General features: G+C 36.9%; 1 protein-coding gene across 1 annotated transcript in view; it reads left to right on the forward strand.

The window, feature by feature from the left end:
• LOC137151124 (netrin receptor DCC-like) overlaps nucleotides 1-15,787 on the forward strand; it is a 68,068-nt gene extending 52,281 nt beyond the window's left edge. Inside the window, exons 10-11 of the mRNA XM_067545346.1 lie at nucleotides 13,084-13,226; nucleotides 15,665-15,787. Coding sequence (XP_067401447.1) covers nucleotides 13,084-13,226; nucleotides 15,665-15,754 — 233 coding nt within the window. The 3' untranslated portion in view covers nucleotides 15,755-15,787. The remainder of the gene's footprint in view (nucleotides 1-13,083; nucleotides 13,227-15,664) is intronic.
• The last annotated feature ends 3,566 nt before the right edge of the window (nucleotides 15,788-19,353 follow it).

Below are 19,353 nucleotides of genomic sequence, written 5' to 3' on the forward strand. Positions count from 1 at the left end.
CTTTTAACTGTTGAAATGATCAGCTGCACTTTAAATGAACCTGGATTAGCAGGCCATTTGTCTTCTGTAGCTGTAAAAGTGCTGTAAGGGGGTAGAAAATGTGACCTCTTAAATAGTACCTTTTATATTGTATCACAGGTTTATAACTTTAGCCCTTCTATCTTTTTGCAGTTGTAAAAGTGCTGTATTCTATTGCTACCTTACTTCTTTCTGCATCATACATATATACAGAAGTAAAAATTCCCATCTTTTCAATCTTTCATGGACCAGTATGTCAGTGGATATGACAGAACTGAAAAGTACATCATAGTACAGCAAAATTGAGTTTGATTTTTTTTCTTCCTTACAAAGTGTAAGGTGTGGTCTTAAGTAGATGTGATCTTGGAGTTGTAGGAGAGAGTTGCATGGAATGTGGACTGATTTATGTTTTCTGAGTCATCAGAAAATCATGTATGTTTGGTGTAACTATATATTTTTTGGCAAGGAGTAGTCTAGCAAGTATGCCAACATATAAAAAAAGTAATAATTTACAGCAGAACATTAGTACAAGTCCCTACCAGTGCCTGATTATAGCCGCCCACTAACTGTCATCATTAGAGGTTCGCATAGCATACCTGACTAAGGAAATCAGCTCTGTGTTGTGGTTGCTGTGACTGTCACTTCTCTTCTTCTATATGAAGATTTTGCGTAAAGAACCACAAAAACAAGAGACAAGACTGAAAAAATACAAAAAAAAAAAAAAAAATCACACCCACAGAAAATAAAGATAAAATCAATATGAAACAATGGATTTAATATTACCAATTAATCGTGTGTCATAATAATCTCACACATGCATAAAGGCCCCTTTGGCCAGAGAAGACATCATTAAAGGCCATATCTATACTATGAGCTAGAGGTATGATTCCCTGCCAGCGTACACATACTCGTGCTAGCTCTTCCCGACCTAGGTGAGTATAATATAACAGTGTAGCCATGGTATCCATACTACTACATACTACATACATGGTATCCATACTACTATATAGTGTAGTTGTAGCCCAATTTGCTGTTGTGTTTGGAAAAATGACTGTTAAAAGTGACACCATCTTATTCAACAGATCTGCTCCCTGTCATGTATTTCTTGTACACAGTAGGTTGCAGGGCTGTTACTAACAGGTCAGGCTTCTGTACCAGATATGGACAGAGCTTCATTCTCAGAGAGACACACACACTGGATATGTTCAACATAGGATTCTTTAATGTTCTGCCAGGTATTGCTGGATTGTGATTCACTAACTCAGCAGATGGGTCTAACAAATCTTTGTTAGCACAAGGCAAAGTAATGATCAATTTCTTACAAGTTGGAAGCTCATCGGGACAATCTCATCACAATTACTTCCAGCACTGGACAATACAGCTTTGACCTCCCTTTGTTACACAAACTTATTTATAACTTTTTGTGATCTTCTCTTATACATATGTACTAGTCTCTCATTTCCATTTTAACTCTCCTCCACCATCAGTACAAGTTTAGTGTTATTTTAAACCACTCTTTTCTAGCTTTTAAGTTACTTTATCTTTTCTTTTTCTCACAAACAGGATTACTCTATAATTTCTCACATATGTGCAGTTCTACTTATGCTTACACTGCTAAATGTTATCAGAACAGACTCTTAAAATTCACAGCAAGCTTCTATCAAGCCTAAACATGCCTTCACCCCCAACACTGTTCCTATGTCTCTTTTATATCTCTCTCCCGTCTCAGACCACCAAATTTCCTGTAATTCCACCCCATCCATTGATTGTCTGAAATTTTGCACCACTTTCGCTATCATTTGTGTATAGATGCATATAAATTTTGCATGTAGAGCTGCTGTGGTAATGAAAAATACTTTCAAAATTCAGTATTACAGGTATCAGTTGGGTACTGTTCATTGTTATACATAATCTGCTGTTCACGATTTATCATTAGTCCATTGTCAGGTGCTGCTCATGTTTCTGTGCATAGTTCATCATTTTGCTACAATTCTGGAATAGGAGGCATTGTTACTCCAATACATTCAGGAGTGATATTAGTACCCTGCCAGTCCTTAATCAATTCAGAGAGAAGGTCAAAGTCTCACCCCTTTGCTGGCATGGTAGGTGAACTCATGGGTGGCGGTTCAGTGATCTGCTAAAATAACTGTAATATTTCCTGCCTGTGTTAACTGAGCACTATGAATGGTTAGGTTAGCCATAACCACCCCCATTTAAACACAAATACCCCTAAGTCCCTGAATCCATGTCCCTGCTCCTGAGAGTTGCTTGTGCTGCAGGATCCTCCACCTTGGATGCATTCCAGTCTGTACCAGAACACTGTAGGTTTTCCTGCATGATTACTTGGGAACCATAAGGCATGGGTGGCATTCTCCATCTCATGCACTGTCACTCTCTTGTTCTTCTGCTGTATCACGAATTCCACAGACCCCAATGTAATTCATTTTACACCTCCCATAGCGATCAACACCTCAAAGAGAAAATAAATACATATATGGCTGAGGTGACCTAAACTAAGGTCTGTTTTACACAGTGCCGCCGTGTGGCTGAACAGTATTATTCTGGTTAGCATTCTTTTACACTCCCTATGTGTATTTAGAGTCATATCTGCTTAGTATAGTAACAGACAAAAAAAAAAGTGGCTACTATTGTTTTGCTTCTGTTGGCACTGCAGAACCAACAAAACTATGAGAGGGTAAGTTTGATTCTCCTGGGGCAGGGACTATTATTTAGTTCTGTATTTGTACCATGCCTAGGACAAGGGGTTCCCGGACCATGCCGAGGGCTCCCTTGCATTACTGAAATACAAATAATAATAATTATCATTAATAGCTGCTAACTATATTCCAAGTGCGAGAGCAATTTTTTAATTGTAAGCAAAGCAAATTAGATCAGGAAGTCATTGGTAGACCATAAATCTAGCAGCCTGTGGTGCTGTATTTATAGTTACATTTTACAGCAGATCTGCACTTAAACACAAAGCAGAGAGGTATAATTTAGTGCTGGAGCTGGGACACATGAATCCAATTGACACTAATTAATGAACTGTATAGATAAATCTGTGTGATCTTTTAGAAATTTTAGACAATATTTCCCTTTGCTAATGGAAAATGTAAATGAAATCCTATTGTTTTCTTTTATCTAGTTCTAACTCCCACCGATTCAACCATTAGTTTCTAAAGAGAGGTCCTGAGCTCCCTTGCATAAAAACTATGAGAGCATTTCTCGTCTAGTTCTTCATCTTTTAATGTTGGCTGGAAATGACAGTTTTAGATTCTTCTCTTGATAAATGTTGTAGAATACAGAGTAACAGCTGTCTTGAGAAAGCAGCAACCATTGGTAGGCCAGGAGGTATGTCAGAGACTTCCTTTGGTAAATGAATGGCATAGTCATAGTCTTTTGGTGTTGGAATCCTAAATTAATTCACATTAGCATCCCTCAGACAAAAGAAATCACAATTATTGAAGCCAAAGTCCGTTGTCATTTTTATTCAAAATCCTGCTTCACACACACACACACACACACACACACACACACACACACACACACACACACACACACACCACAAAAAACAAAACAAAAACACTTTCAAACTTTTTTGCTCTAATGTCATTTTAAGAAATCAGGCTTCCTTCATTCCACTTGGATACTTCAGTGATGAAGAACTACAGGAGTTCAATCATGCATGTTAATAAGAAGTCTTTGCCAGTCCAGCAAAACACACGGTTAATTTTAAAGCCTTGAGAAATCCCAGTATAGTCAGTCGTGCTCTTCAGTAATTAAAATTAAGCAGGGGCTCAAGTGCTTTGTAGGATCAAGCCCCTATAGAAATAAATGGATTGATTACACGTTTTGCCTAAGATGAGGCAGCAGTCAGGTCTTTAAAAAAAAAACAAAAAACCACCACTACTTCTTCTCTAAAAAACCCTATTTTGAAAAAGTTGGGTCTTTTTTCAAAAAGATCCTCTACAAATCCATAAAAAGACTTCCTGGATGGCTTATTTATCACCTGATTGGCAGGTGGAGGGGCAAACCTTTTTCAGGTGCATGAATATGCCGTTGGAATTCTGTTCATTATCACTGAGCAACAACTGCCAGCAACAGCTATTTTATACAGATAGCTCACTGATCTCATTGCATATTTCCTGAAGAGAGATTCAAAGCTTTTTCTTCTTTGAGAAGTAAAAGACAATGAGGATCAATGTGATGGAGTAAAGTAAAACCCTGACAGTAACCGGTTTTTTCCTGGAATTCTGACATTAATATTAACTTCATATGATGGAACTGTAAGAAAACATCATAACGCCCAGTTGAAGTTTTTAAATGACTTCATGTTCTTAAAGTTGATAGCTGTAAATTTGATGGAGGGAGCCTGAAAGGACAGACAAAACATCTTGTATGTTTCAAGGCTTTGACTTTCATTTTCGATATGTTAACATTCTGTGTGGTTGCTTTCATCTTCAAGTGTCCTTTCTATACCCCACTATAAACCTACTGTGAAGACTTATTACATTAAAAAGAAAAAAAGCTTGTCAACATCACTTCAAATGTCTTCCAAATGGGCAATTCCATGAAATATCTGGAACTGTACATTTGGAATGCACAAAATGACCTCTTCTTTTTTTTCTTTTCTGTTTTCCTTTTCAATTTCTTTCCCCACAAAATCGAAGTTACTCAAATGAAACTTTGGCTCTTTTTAAAATCATCTCCTCATGGAATGAATCAGCTGTTCATCCTGGAAAGTCATTTTAAAGGCTCTGTTTTTACTGACGATGTAAATATCTTTTTCTTTCTTTCATTTTTTCATGTGTAGTGTAAAACAGTCTAGTCTTCAAATAATATTTTTCATATGGTTTCACATTCCATTCCCATGAAAGGCACCATCTCACTTAATGGGGACAGTCTGCCATGTAGTTACAAGCAAACTCAGAACTACATTTAAACATCTAGAACATACATTTTAGAACAGTCAGTATAAAATAACCTCTTAGCTGACTTTGATCCTTTTGTGGTTTCCTGTTGTATTTGTATGTAACTGAAAGAAAAAAAACAAAGACTTCTTCACAATGTGATATACATAACCCTCCCCGGGATCCCCTCCACAAATATTTAATTCAAAACAAAAAAATCCTCAGATTTATTTATTACTAACTAAAAAAAAAAAGACTGAAGTTTTGTCTGTCGCCTTCTTTACAGTCAGAAGCATCTGAGACATAGGAAGAAAGTATTAAATGAAATGCTGACATTTCTTTAATCTTCTACATTGTCCCATCTGAGTGTTGAGAATATGACATAAGCACTGCATTCATCTGGACGTGCTTGCCCCCCCCTCTTTTTTTTGTGTCTTTCAGATGCTAATTATTTTTTTCCCTTTTTTCATAATAGTTATAGTTAATAACACAGCTAACATTTGCTTCGCCTGCTGATTAGCTATAACTGTGGAAGTAATAGGGGTTGGTTTTGGGTTATATTTGGTTGCTTCTAGATAGCTGTATGGGTCTGAAATCATAATGTGATTATACTAGCTTACCTAGATCTTTATGGTCCAATCCTGTAATGTGTCTCACAACTCCGTTAATGCTGCAGGGGAAATGACTCCAGTTCTTACAAAAATAAAAGGCTTAATTCAGCCCCACTACACATAAAATCTGTTTTAGATTAAATATATTTGTATTCTATATTGAAACTATTTATGCTTAAAGATAAGCGGGTGTTTAAATGCTTTGCGAAATTGGGACCATATATGGGAACCAAGACCCTGATCTGACAATCTGAATATATTTAACTTGACTATTATTAGTAATGGAAATCAAGTACATGCATAAATGTTTGCAGGAGTGGGAACTAACTGAAATTGTGTGGTGTCTTTTGGCAGATATTTTCTTTTTACAGGCAAACTCTGTATGATGTATCTCTGCTCTTATGTGTAAATCTTTCCTACAATGGTAACAGGCTAGTTAATTAAATTAACAGCTTGACTTATACCTGAGCTCATTTGCTCTATTTCTTGTGGTCTTTTGAATGTCTACCTAATTAGCTGAATAATTAGTGAGTAATAGATAAAATGTTTAACCTATCATAGTATTTCCTCTAGTTCTCATTATTGTTCAATAAAACATTAAAAGTAAATTTTAAAAACTTTCTGTGCCAATGCGAGGGGAAATACCACTCTTTGAATAAGTGCATATCTGTGAATGAAAGTATTTAAAAAAAAAAGATTGAACCTAAAAGCACTGATTATACACTTGACATGTTAGAGTCCTAGGGACAGGGTGGGGAGGAATTGGCTACATCACTTACTAAGGTCCAATCCAGCCCTAAAAGTTTCATGATCTATAGTAGGTGGAATGGAGAAGGGGGTGGGGAATTCATTCAGAATCAAAATTGGCGGTATATTATTGCCTTTCAATATTTTTTCTGGAGTCAGTGGTTTCAATACCAATAAGTAAAAAACTGGAACCAGTACGTTGGGCCCCACACAATACCTCTTAGAGCAAAATTTTCTTTTTAGATCTTGTCTGATACCTTGCTCAGCCTACGTTGATGTTCACGGGGGGCTGCACACTTGTAGGGCGAACAGCATATCAGAAAGGGACATGGAACTGCCATATTGGATAACACCCCAGTGGTCCATCTAGGTGGGCATCTTTTTTCTTACAGTGGTTAGAGCCAGATGCTTCAGAAGAAAGTGCAAGAAATCCTATAGTAGATAATTATGGAATTATCTTTCCATAGGAGATATTACTTCCTAAACCCAGGTAGCTGGTGATTGGCTTACAGATTTAAGCATTAAGGTTTATATCTCTTATATATTCTGGACCTATTCATAACTCATAAAGTCAAGGAGACTCCTATTGTCTTCAGTGGGCCTTGGATCAGGCCTATGCCCTTAATTTTCGGGGGTGCTGAGGCACCCCCAAGCTCCAGCTGATGTCAACAGAAACTTCAGGTATTTAGTATTTTCATACTGAAACTGGGGGTGTTCTTATAATCCAGGTGATATCCTGTGCCAGTGAATTCTACACTGATTATGAGTTATGTAAAAACATATCTCCTACAGTTAGTTTTAAATGTGATGCTTCTAAATTTCATTGGATGTCGCCTTTTCTTGCCTTATGAGAGAAGGTAGATATAAGTGCTCCATTGACTACTTTTGCGCCATGTATGATTTACATACTTTTAACATGTCACCCTTTTATTCACATCCTCTCTGAACTAAACAAGCCTAATATATTTTATGGCTGTCTCTGAAACCATTCTATTTCTGCTAGACCTTTTTTGGAGATAGGCTGACTGGTATCAAACACATCCCATGAAATCCTGGCTGCATGGAAGTTAGTTGGAGTTTTGCTATTGACCTCAGTGTCCCTACGGTACATAATACATTTCTTTTATAAACAGTTACCTGGTGTCTGTTATCATAGTATCTAGGCCTCTACCCATCCAAACACATATCTTTACAGTTATTGTCATTGAATGATGTTTCGGAATATTTGTTTGCCCACCTATGTGCAGTGCTGTTGAAATAAAAACAGAGTAGCATAAAATGCTCAGTAAGGCCTTTGGAAATAAGACACTAACTGAAATTTCCACCAAGCAGCCATATGTTATATAACTAATGAGCAAATGAAGTGTTTAATTAATAACCCTACTGAAAAATAAAACTTTTAAATGGTAAATTCATGCTGTGGCTTCTTAGAACTACACCTGATGAGCACCGTCATTTTTCTCTTCATGAGCCTGTGGTTCCTATTTTTCTTTTAAAGGTCCTGCTGGGCATGGAAGCATTAGAAACTAAAGGGTTGTTAATTTAATTAGTAATTCATTTGCATAAATTAGCTTACTTAGCACATCAACCTTCTGTGTTCAATCAATTTATTGAGAGGTCTGCTTGATCTTTTAAATATTCTTTGTTTCTTATTAGTCTGTACAACTAATCAAATTTTATTTTGTGGGTGTTTCTTTTAATAATGGTCTGTAAACATTTACTGGGGAAATTTAAGCATACGGTTACTCAAATAACATTTTCTAGTTGTCATTTTAGTTACAAGGATTAGAAATTGCCTGTTGCTTTTGTGAGCTGAATGGGAAACAAAATGCTAATTGTCTTTTTGGCTTTTCATTAACAATATCCAGGAGGGAACATCTGTCTTTGCACAGAAAAGCAGCTCTTTAAGGCCAATTACTATAATGAGTTACATATGAGTAACAGGATTTTTACCATGGGATTTACAGATACAAATATGTATTACAGCAAATATTAGAACAGCATATTTCTGCATTTCACATAAACTCCTTCCCCTCCATGTAAAATGTTTACTTCTCCCCAAATCCATGAAGATCAAGTAAGTCACAATATGAAGTCAATTGTTGAAAGAAACATTATATAGTACATCTAACTAACTAGTGAATAAGCATGGTACAACGCTGACTTCTGCAATTGGTTAGTGTTATTCTTCATTATGTTAGTGTGATATCCAGAGGTTCCAATCAAATTCTACTGGAATAGGAATCTGAATAAATATATCTTTATTGGGCCCTTTGGGTGCTAATATAAATAAAAATAAAACCTACAATGACAGAAGACACAGTAGCACTCTTTTTTTTCTTCACAGATTAATGCACATGTACTCATAGCGCTTTAAAAACACATAAGAAGTTATGATCCGTTCCCCTACCAGCTTACAGTTTATTGTATTCTTTATTTGTATTACCATAGCATCTAGAATCCATAGTCATGGACCAGAACCACATTGTGCTGGGTTCTGTATAAACACAGAACAAAAAGACAATCCTTGCCCCAAAGAGCTTACATGCTAAGTGTAAAACAAGAGATAACAGATGCAGAGTATAAGTGAACAATAAGACAATATTTGTCAGCGTGATAGGCTGTGGTCTCTGCACACCAGCAGATAAACCGTGTTTTTACTTTTTACCTTTAATATTTTTAAAATATTCAACACTTAATTTGCTCATTACTTAGATAATATATGGCTGCAGATGCAAATTCCAGGTGGTGTCTTATTTCAGAAGTCCTTACTGAACACATTATATTACTCTGCCTTATATTTCAACAGCATTGCACATCAGCATGCAAATAGTTAAAGCTAGCGCTAAACACATGTGTAAGCATGAGTAGAGGCCCAGATACTATGCTCACAGACACCAAGCAAATAGCTGTAACAACAATATGTTATGTATTGTATGGACAACATATTGGAGAACAGTCTTGTATTATTTTATTCTGTACCACATCAAAGGATACAAGGATATATGTTCCCATCCAAGTTGCTCCTGAATTCCAGTGAGCACTCGTTGGTATAAAAAGAGGGAGGAGTACCTAGCACTTATATAGCACTTTTCATCTATAGATGTCAAAGTGCTTCACAAAGCCAGGTCAGTATCATTATTCCCATTTTACAGATGGTTAAACTGAGGCACAGGGAGGGAAATGATATGCCCAAGTCACCCAGTAAATCAGTGGTATGGCTAGGAATTGAACCAAGGTCTCTTGAGTCTGTTAAAAGCCTATTGGAGCCATGAGCAGCCAGGTATAAATAGAGCAATGCTGATTGAATCTAGAGCTTGCAAAAGATGCTTCCTTGATAGTACTGGAGATAGAAATCCTATTTTTATCCACATCAGGTACAGTGCAGAATCCCTCACTGTGCCTCAACTGGGACCCAGAGGAACTACTTTTGTGGGCGGAAGATTGGAGTCAGTCATTGGTTTCTTCCGTGAAACCGCCAAAAGGGTGGTAGCTATGATTGTGGGGTTTGTGATATGGAAGCCCATGTGCTTATTCAGCAAAGCATTCCTGCATCTACTTTAAGAATGTGTTTTATGTCACATTGAAGACACTAGTCATGGCTTAAAGTTCAGTGTGTGCTGACGCATTTTGCTCATTTGGGGACCCAGCCTTTCAGAACTGGCCTGAAATCACTCTACTGTAAAATCTACTGTAGTAGATCACTGAACAAGCAAACATTGAGCACTACAAACACTGGCAAAATTCACACCTGTGACCCTTAAGTGATAGGCCCCATTATTGTGGTCTTGGGTCATCCAGGCTTCTCAGCCAGTTCTGATCTCTGCTCCACTGTGCATCAGACAGCTTACACACTATTAAAATAGATACGGAGCGCATTCTGAAACTACAAACAAAAGTGTATTAATAATATAGGGCCAGACCATTAGCTGGTGTAAATGGACATAGCTCCATTTAAATCAATATGGATACACCCACTGAAAATCTGGCTCATAATGTTTTTCTTTGTGTGAATATAATTTAAATGTTCAGTTTTGGATGCTTTGTCATTTTATCTTGAGGTCTTTGTCTTCCTCCTTTGCATGCCTTACAAGAAGTACTGATTTCTTATAATATCAAATAGATTCTGATGCGACAGCCAGGGTCCAGAAATTGTTTGGTTGAACACACATTTTGCAGAATGCATTCATCAATGCAAATGAGAGTAGCTGCATTCACTTCAACATCGGCAGGAATCCTTTAATTGCAAAATAATAAAAATAAAAAAGGCCTCTTCCCCTTTGAAAATCGCTTTTCTCTGAAGAAATGGAAGTGAAACACATTTTTTTCTTTAAAATGTTATTTGAATTTGTGGCATAAAAGATATCTGTTGGGGATAGCTGCAGTTTCTATTCTTTCTTTGAAGTACTGGGAAGTTTGTAGCATCAGTTATTAAAGAACTTTTTTAGTTATTAAACTGGAGCTAACAAAGGGTTTGTATCTTTTTAGTGATCTCTTTTAGTCAGTATTGACTTTCCTTTTTTGTTGTTGTTTCAGTTAAACTTGTTTTATCAAAAAGACTGACACTTGGGGTGTGTACATACATGGGTCTCTTTTCTTTTTAGTCTTTTTCTTATAATTCTTTATTGGAAGTTACACATAACTAAAGTGCTATGGGAGAGTAGCTAATGGGGGAGATTTCATTCTTTCTTTGCTCTGTTGTGTTTCCTCTGCTGCAGAGCGTTTTAGCACTGCTGTATGTATTTTTAACTAATTAAATATGTAAACACAATTCTTTGAAATACAGGAAAATTAATCTGCAGCTTTTGTCCCCAGGCTACTCACTAGAGCTGTAAAAATACTAAAAACTGCCATGACAGCAATCATTTATTGCTGAAAATACTTTCTCTGCTCCAGCTGCAGCAGCTGCCTTTCCTACCACAGTAGAGTTATTCCTCTTGGTAGCACCATTGATGACCCCAGAGAATTACTCTTCCTGATCTATTAATGGTTTACAATGACTGAGCTCATCGGGTTCTGTTGGACTCTATTGGGGTAGAACATGAGGAATGAATGATTGAAGTTAAACCATACCATTTAGAAAGGACAGTCTGGATTTAAATAGAGGCTGGATAATTTTTAATGACCAAAACTGATATTTGCTTGTTAAGATGGAGTAATCAGTTCTCATGCCTTAGGGCATCAGATAATTCCCACAGGGTCAGGACATCAGGAAGTATTATTGGTGTATTATTTGACCAGGAGGGGTGTTCATCTTCCTCTAAAGCATCACACATAGGCCATTAGCAGAGGTAGGATACCAGATTGGATGGCCTGATCATTCAATCTGATATGGTAAACCTGGATCCCCAAAAGTATTTAGGTACCTTACTCCCAACGATTTAGTCTATACATGGAGAAGGGAGCATGAACTGATGTAGTAACAGACATAGAAATATTATATAGTGCCACCTTGCACCTACACAGGCTAGCATCTTTAATACAAGAATCTTATGTCATTTTACAAACATTCCTTAATTAAGCCTTACATGATTCGGATACTACAGAAATGGTGGTTGTTATAAGGACATATCTAGATACAAATCACTTATATGGGGTAGATAATTATTATTAAATCCATTTTACAAATGGGTGGACAAAAGCATCATAGGAAGTAAAGAGGGGATGCTGGTGGGCCGGACTCTTTCATTCGTATATTTTTTGGTCTTGATTCCGGGAGTAGACGAATGAACTGAATAAAAAAATGTCTTGCTTAGTACAGAAAATGGAGCATTGTCCTATGTTATCTGTGTTAGCTGTCGTCTCTTGATAACAGCAGCATGCTTTGAGAGAGATTCCACAATCCTAGCAAGTAATATACTGTGCTCAACAAAATTCAATCTGGAGAGTGCTGATGACTTGAGCCACCTAAAATTTAGGGCACAAACATGCTTTGCAGTGGTTGAGTGTCCATAGAGGAAACGTGAAAGAGAGTCAGATTAAGGGATATTGAAAAGAAGGGATAAGTAGATTCAATGGATTGAGTTGTTTTTACACAACTGGTAGTGTAGGACTTTTACCAGTGACTTCAGTGGGAGCAGGGTTAGGCCAATGCATGGTTTCTTTAATGAATACTATACATTTTGTTTGGTGGTCTCATTTTCAAAATATCCCAGTGTCTTTAAAATCAGAGTCATATACTCATTGTAGTAGATAGCCATTATGTCACCAGCAACAGCTTAAACATAATCATGAGCATTAGAAGCTATTGTATTTAGAGAAGACACATTGACCAGGGCAGTGGTTTTACCTGTTGTTTTAAAAGATAAAACATGACAGAGGACCTTTAATTTCCACCAGCACAACCACCAGCTACCTCATTATAATATCTTATGAGACACGAGGCAGTGTGAACAGTGCAGCGACCATCACTTCTCCCACCACCCACAAGCACTGTGGTTTAGTGTTAGTACTGAGCAGGATTTTAGGTCCTATTTTGGGAGACGGGCCCACCATGGTCTTGGCCGACTGGCAAAAACAGCTACCATCTGAATTACAATTGACAATCTGAATGTGGCAGCAGTAGGATTTAGGGCTTGCTTGCAGTGAAATCTAATTGGCAGAGTTTCATCAAGAGCATTCCAATCGGCATTGGTGACTCTTCAGGAAAAAGCAATTCAAGAATATTTGGAACAGATAATCTGTATTTAGGATTGAAAATGTAAAACCAATTATAACCAGTTAAATCATGTGCATTTTGCATAGAAGGCAATATGTATTATTCATACGTTGTTATTGTGGCTTGTTTCCTCTTTCAGGGCCTAACCTTCCCAAGGCTCAGGTTAAAACAGCGTCGCTTGGATTAGCTGGAAAAGCACGATCCCCTCTGCTTCCAGTCTCAGTGCCAACGGCCCCAGAAGTGTCAGAAGAGGGCCACAAACAGACAGAGGACCCAGCAAACGTAAGAACCTTAAACAAAAGAGTCTCATCACAAACCGTATTACCTTTAAATGAAGGATCATAGCTGTAAATCATATTCTGTGCAATAATTTTAGCTGAACAGCTTCATCTCTGCCTACTTTATGTATTAGGTTATACCAGTGAGTAGCAGTTAGGGAACAACAAGTCTGATCCAAAGCTTGCTAAAGTGAGTAAGATTCCTTCTATTGACTTCAATGTTTTTTGGATGTGGGCCTGTGTCTCATACAAATGGACAGATAACCTGTGTTCTGTATACATATCATTCATATTGTTATTTACATGGTCTCTTTTAAAGCAGTTGAGATATCAAAACAATTCTAGTTGTCAAGCACAGGATCCAGAAAAAGAAAGGGACTGATGGAAGAGAGAATGAATGAGAAAATTGATGTCAGAAAAAAATAAGTTAAGGAATAAAAGATTATAAAGTAATACCAGACAATAGCAAGAAAAATAATATGAAAGGGATAGGTAAGTCAAAAAGAAAGGATCAGAGGGAAAAGATGTCTGAAAAATTAATCAGAAAATTTAGAATAATTCCATTAACTCCTATTAAGAGTCTTAGACACAGTATTATACAAAAGGTGGGGAAAGTGCAAAAGAAAAGAAATAAGAAGGAAGAAAAAAATAAGGGACACAGACAGTTATATACAATCTATTTTCATTTCCTTGCATGTGAGAATGGCTTACTATGCATCATGAGACAGGTTCGTCTGGCATCTTGTTACCTAATCCTCTTATGTTTGAAACCTGGTAGAAGGGAAAAAGCAACAGATCTGCTTTTCACATGCACATAGGGATTTTTGGTCTGCTGTCCATATAAATGTAGGATAGTTCCCTTTTATTGTTAGTGGTATCATAAGCAATGTGCTATTGTGTTAAGAGAGAATTCTTACATTATGTTGGAGTAAAGGTAGTCAAAGTTAGTCATCTCCAAAAAACAGGTTTTTATTACCTGACACTTTCCTAACCCAGTAGCTTTTTTCAAGTAATACTTTTGCTACCAATGGCTCTTTGTACAAGATTAATGATGATAATAATGCTTAGCACTGACTTTTATAACTTCAGATCTAGTTGGAGGATTGATGCCATGGTACTTTTATCCACAGATCTCAAAGCTCTTTCCAAAGCAGATAAGATGATAAATATCCTCATCTAACCAGAGAAGTAACTTTTCAAAGTGGCATTTACTCCCCTTGCTGTTTTGTTTTTTCCCCCTGATTCTGGCAATCACCTGGACCTTCACTCAGCAAATGTAATGTGATTCCATGATTTAGAGTCTAGCTCCTACAACAGCAATGGGACTGAAACAAATGGTGCTTGGAATGAAGTGTAGTGCCGAGCCAGTGCACCAGTGGGTAAAATCCATTACTGAACAATGCGGTCACAAAACAGTCCTGTGGATTACTGCAGCTTTACTATTTCTTTGAACTTCTTCCAAGTCCTACTGGCTCTACCGCATAGAAGAGATAAGGGACATGGAATCTTGTATTGTGGGGAGAGAAATGGAAATGACTTCTCTGGTAAAATTACTGACATAGAGTAATTTAGCACAGAACATTTGATAACATGAAATGCTATTTCAGCTCTAAATATCTTATAACAGCAGCACAATTTATTTCCCAAGAGGGACACTTTTCAAACTCAGCAAGTGTGTGAGCACTTACAGGAAATAATGGCACAGGAATTATAGGCTCTTCAGGTAGTCAGAATTTTGGGGGCAGGAGTGTGGATTGTGCGAGTTTTTAAAGTTTTTATCTACAGAGATACAATTATGCTATCAGATTCTTAACTCTGTCCAGACCTGTAGGCTGCATATTTCCCACAGTGGTGAAAAAATCCACATAAATAACTAGTGTTTGAGTTCTCTCTCAGTGAATCAAAAGCAGAGAATCGTTCATTTTACACCTCCTGCAAGGCACTTGAGTGCCCTCAATTTCCATTAACAGCGATGGTAGGAGTTAAGAATCACTGACTAAAATGGGAGTTGGGGGTGCTCAGCTTCTTGAAGAATCAGGGCCTTCATTCTGAACTCCAGGAGCAGCCTCTGAACTACATCCCAGGGCACCATGTCTGCATTCCCATTCGTGTATTCAATCTCATTTCACTCTGGAATAACCCAAGCATAGGAACATGGCACACAACATTGCAAGTGAGAAGACACACATTGGGACAGCAGGACTCATCACAGAGTTTGGTCCTCAAATTCACCACATAGATATGTAGGAGAGGAGGTTACTGAATACAGTGGAAGGGGAGCAAGGAGATGACTGGGTCCCAGCTGGGCAAAGTATGAATCCAAGAACAACCCTTTTAATGCATTGTTTCAAGTGGCTCTGTCCATGCTTGTCACCTTCTGTGTTTTTTAAAACAGACTTTTGATTATAGCTCACATTGATAGTTTGTTTGGTTTTTTTGCAGGTATACGAACAGGATGATCTGAGTGAACAAATGGCCAGTTTGGAGGGGCTAATGAAGCAACTTAATGCTATTACAGGCTCAGCCTTCTAACAGCTTTTGATTAATAGATAAATTGTATCCAGGAACATTGCAGCATACAAGTATTTCATACACACCACAACCCCATAAAACCACCCTTTCATCAGTACCATTCATTTAACGTAAGGAAGATTCTTGATGAGTCCTAAAAACTAAATAACTAAAAATATGCTACATTACCGTAGAGCAAGCATCTAAAGCAATTAAAACATGATCCTTGCAAATAAGTGAAAAACTACAGCAGAGTCTTAGCTGGTGCTACTTGATTGCTCACTTTGATCTGCTAGCCTTTTTAATACTCAAAGTTTCATGACTATCACACATTTAACTTAATAGAAGTGCATATATATATATATATATATATATATGCTTTTTGATATGTAAGTACCCATAACAAATACTCACTACATAGCGCTAAAGGATTTGAAATATTCCCAACAGCACAAAACAAGAAGACAAGTAATTCCTATTTATTTTGTAATTTCAGTCAGTCATCCTGCACAAGCAGTGCGCATTGGTGAGTTGCTGTAAAATTCACCCATTTTTTCAAGTATTTGGAAATCCTCCCGTGGTTAACATTTCATATATGGCTACAGAGAATGGGAACATAAAACATCCGCATTGGTGGCCCACTGCCAGCTGCTGTATACTTACAAAAAGAGGATATGATATGCAGTCTTCTCTGACACACAATAATTACGTGCTTAAGCTTGGAATAGAACACTTCTAAATATGGGTGGCCTTTGTGCAATTCTGCACTGTGCTGACATTTGAAAGCTCCACCAGGGTCACCTTTAGCAGAAGCCAAGAGGAAAATGGGGTGAAGTTCCTGCCACCCTCTCCCTACTACTCCACCTCCTGTTTGAGACTGAACAGTTCCATGAACTCTGTAATTCAATCACTAATGACTTCTCCTTAACTCAGTAGAGACTGCTGAAATTGGAAAGCAACACTAGTTCAGTCACAGTGGAAGATAAGGCATATCGGTTAGCAGTGATGGACACAGCACAGTTTTTACAGACAAGCAACAAACCCAAGAAAATGAATTAAGGAGCTGTGATGAATAAATGAGAATCAAATTTTACAGGTGCTTGTTTGCAGTAAGAAATTCCTTGTTCAGATGTGGGAAAAAAAACAACCAACCAATCACAATTTAGCATCAGGACACTGTCTGTAAACTTAGGGGAACCTTTTCAGTGTTTCCCCCCTTCTTCTGGTAGTCTAGTTTCATATTACAGTGTTTACTGACAACTATAACTGTTTGAATTGACTACGTTTTGTCTGCATACTTTTTATTGCTGAATTTTCAACTGCATTCAGAGTTAATCCCTGTTTATGCAGCTGAATCACCAAAAGGAAACTAATTTGCATATTTATCTGTTAGGAGGCTGCAAAACCCAATAAGAGAGTTTCAGATGAATTATTCCATTCAGTTCTGCCTTTGATTTCAAGCTTGAGTAGGTCACAATTTTAAAAGAGCATGGAAGAGTTAGGATCTTTACAACGTAATGGTTCTTTTTATTAGGTGGGTAATTATATGTTAATCCCTGAATAAAATATTTTGAGTAAAATGGCGCTGTAAAAGAAGTAATAATTCAGATTATTTTCTACAGTCATGTGTTAGGGAGGAAATCAGATGTGAAGAGGGAATTAAAATGCTTCATTAGGAACTCTAGTGTGTTTGTGAAAATGTTTCCTACAAAAATATATTGTTATTCAATTGATTAAGATTTTAGTCTGATATTTCCTAAAAGTTAAGGAAGTCAGATCTGTGTGAGAGGCTGAGTTTTTATATTCTGTCAGATTTGTAACTAAAAACTACATTGAAAACAAAGCAGACAAATCTGTCATGATGACAACCATAGTCCTGGTAATGTCCCAGTCTACTGTCTTGTTTCAGCAAAACAGGTTTAAATACAGCTTCTGAAAAGAGCCTCTTCCCTGTTAGCAGAGATTGTCAGTTATTTTGAAATAGGATGATAGGGTCAAATTCTGCTCTCCCTTATCCTGGAGTAAGTCTGAGTAACTCTGGAAAACAGAATTTTTCTCATCGGACATTAATGAGGGACTTTTAATCATAGAACATTAACCCAGAACTAAATATATCTATGGTACAAAATTGTCTAAAATAAGTGATGGGTGAACCTCAAAAGTTTTGACAACTGGATTTTGTTTGGATAAGCATCCTAATATTCAGATGCTTATTTGAACATTAATTATTGCGTTTGTTGTCCTGGGGCATTGATTATCATATTCATTTTGTGAGTGCAACTTTCATTGACTTAAATGTTAGCCCTTGTATGACTGCAAAAATGGTCTAGATTTCTCTTGAGGACAGTCTTTGTTGTGGATTCTAAAGCATTTCCATTTCTAAACTCAGTCAGAAATTGGACACGAAAAAAGAAATGCAAAATTTCAGAACTTTAAGAAAATTTAGATCAAGTTTGGTTTTAGATATGTATGAGTCTGCAGGAAGAGGAGAGTCTTTAATGTACATAGTGATTAAGTCATCTTTAGTTTGTAGGCATTTGCAGTCATAGCTGTATCCTAATATGGGCTTCAGTCCTTCAAACACTTCTGTTTCACTTTACACAAGTGAGTTGTCTCATCTAAGTCAATACAACTTTGCAGGAATGAGGACAAAATCTGAGCTAAAATAAGTTCCTGTGTTCTCTATCCTATATATAAACTATGGGAAAGAACAGCTCAATCTAATAATTCATAGCAAGAAATCCTAAACACTTTCATTCTAGTTAGTAAGATGCTTCTTCTGCAAGTTGAATTTAAAATTTGTCAGGAAAAGTAGAACTGTGACTACTGAATACATATTTCACATTAAAAGGTAACCAACAATCTGAGGTTTTGGATTCATTTTTAATTTCTCCATTTTCCAAATACTCTAGACAAGTACTTAGCTATGAACATTGGTAGATTACCTCCATTTGTTTCTCTTGCCAATCCAGTTTATAATGTATACAGTTAGCTCATAAGTCTGACTCCTTTAAGATTTCACTTGATAGCTAATGAAGCAGTAGCTCTTTGACTTATACCACGCTAAATGAAAATAAACTTGGGTGTACAGTAAATGAAGGATATCTTGACAAATAATGCCCTTCAGAAACTTTATCTGAAAAAGTCCAGAGACTCTGATTAGAATTGCTAAAGAAATAGATACTTAACTTTATATTTCAGTTTAGTTGTCCAATAAGAAAGATATTGATCTTCTGCATAAACATCTAAACATGGGAGACTCACATGATGTAACAGCACAAAATCTATAAAGGCATATTTTGATATTGCTGAGTTTGCAATGAGTTCAGCTGTAAAATTTCTTCCAGTTTTGACTGTTTCCTAAGATTCCAGAATATTTAAAATGAAAATTTTTTGACACTGAATCTTCCTCTATCACAAACCCCCATGTAAATGTAAAGAAAGATAAATCAACTTTTAACAAATTTGTAATGCTGATATTGCCGTGGGGAAGTAGCTAATCACTCCTGTGAATGGTTTCCTGGACTGCCATAATGGATAGCAGATAAATGAGTTTGCAGTCAAGAATTTTGAAGTTGTATATCTTGTATCATATTCATTGTCCTGAGCAAGACCTAACA

This window comes from Emydura macquarii, unplaced genomic scaffold (assembly GCF_026122565.2).
Source record: "Emydura macquarii macquarii isolate MOO-44397 ecotype Brisbane River unplaced genomic scaffold, CSIRO-AGI_Emac_v2 contig_1045, whole genome shotgun sequence".
In the NCBI taxonomy this organism is placed as follows: domain Eukaryota; kingdom Metazoa; phylum Chordata; order Testudines; family Chelidae; genus Emydura; species Emydura macquarii.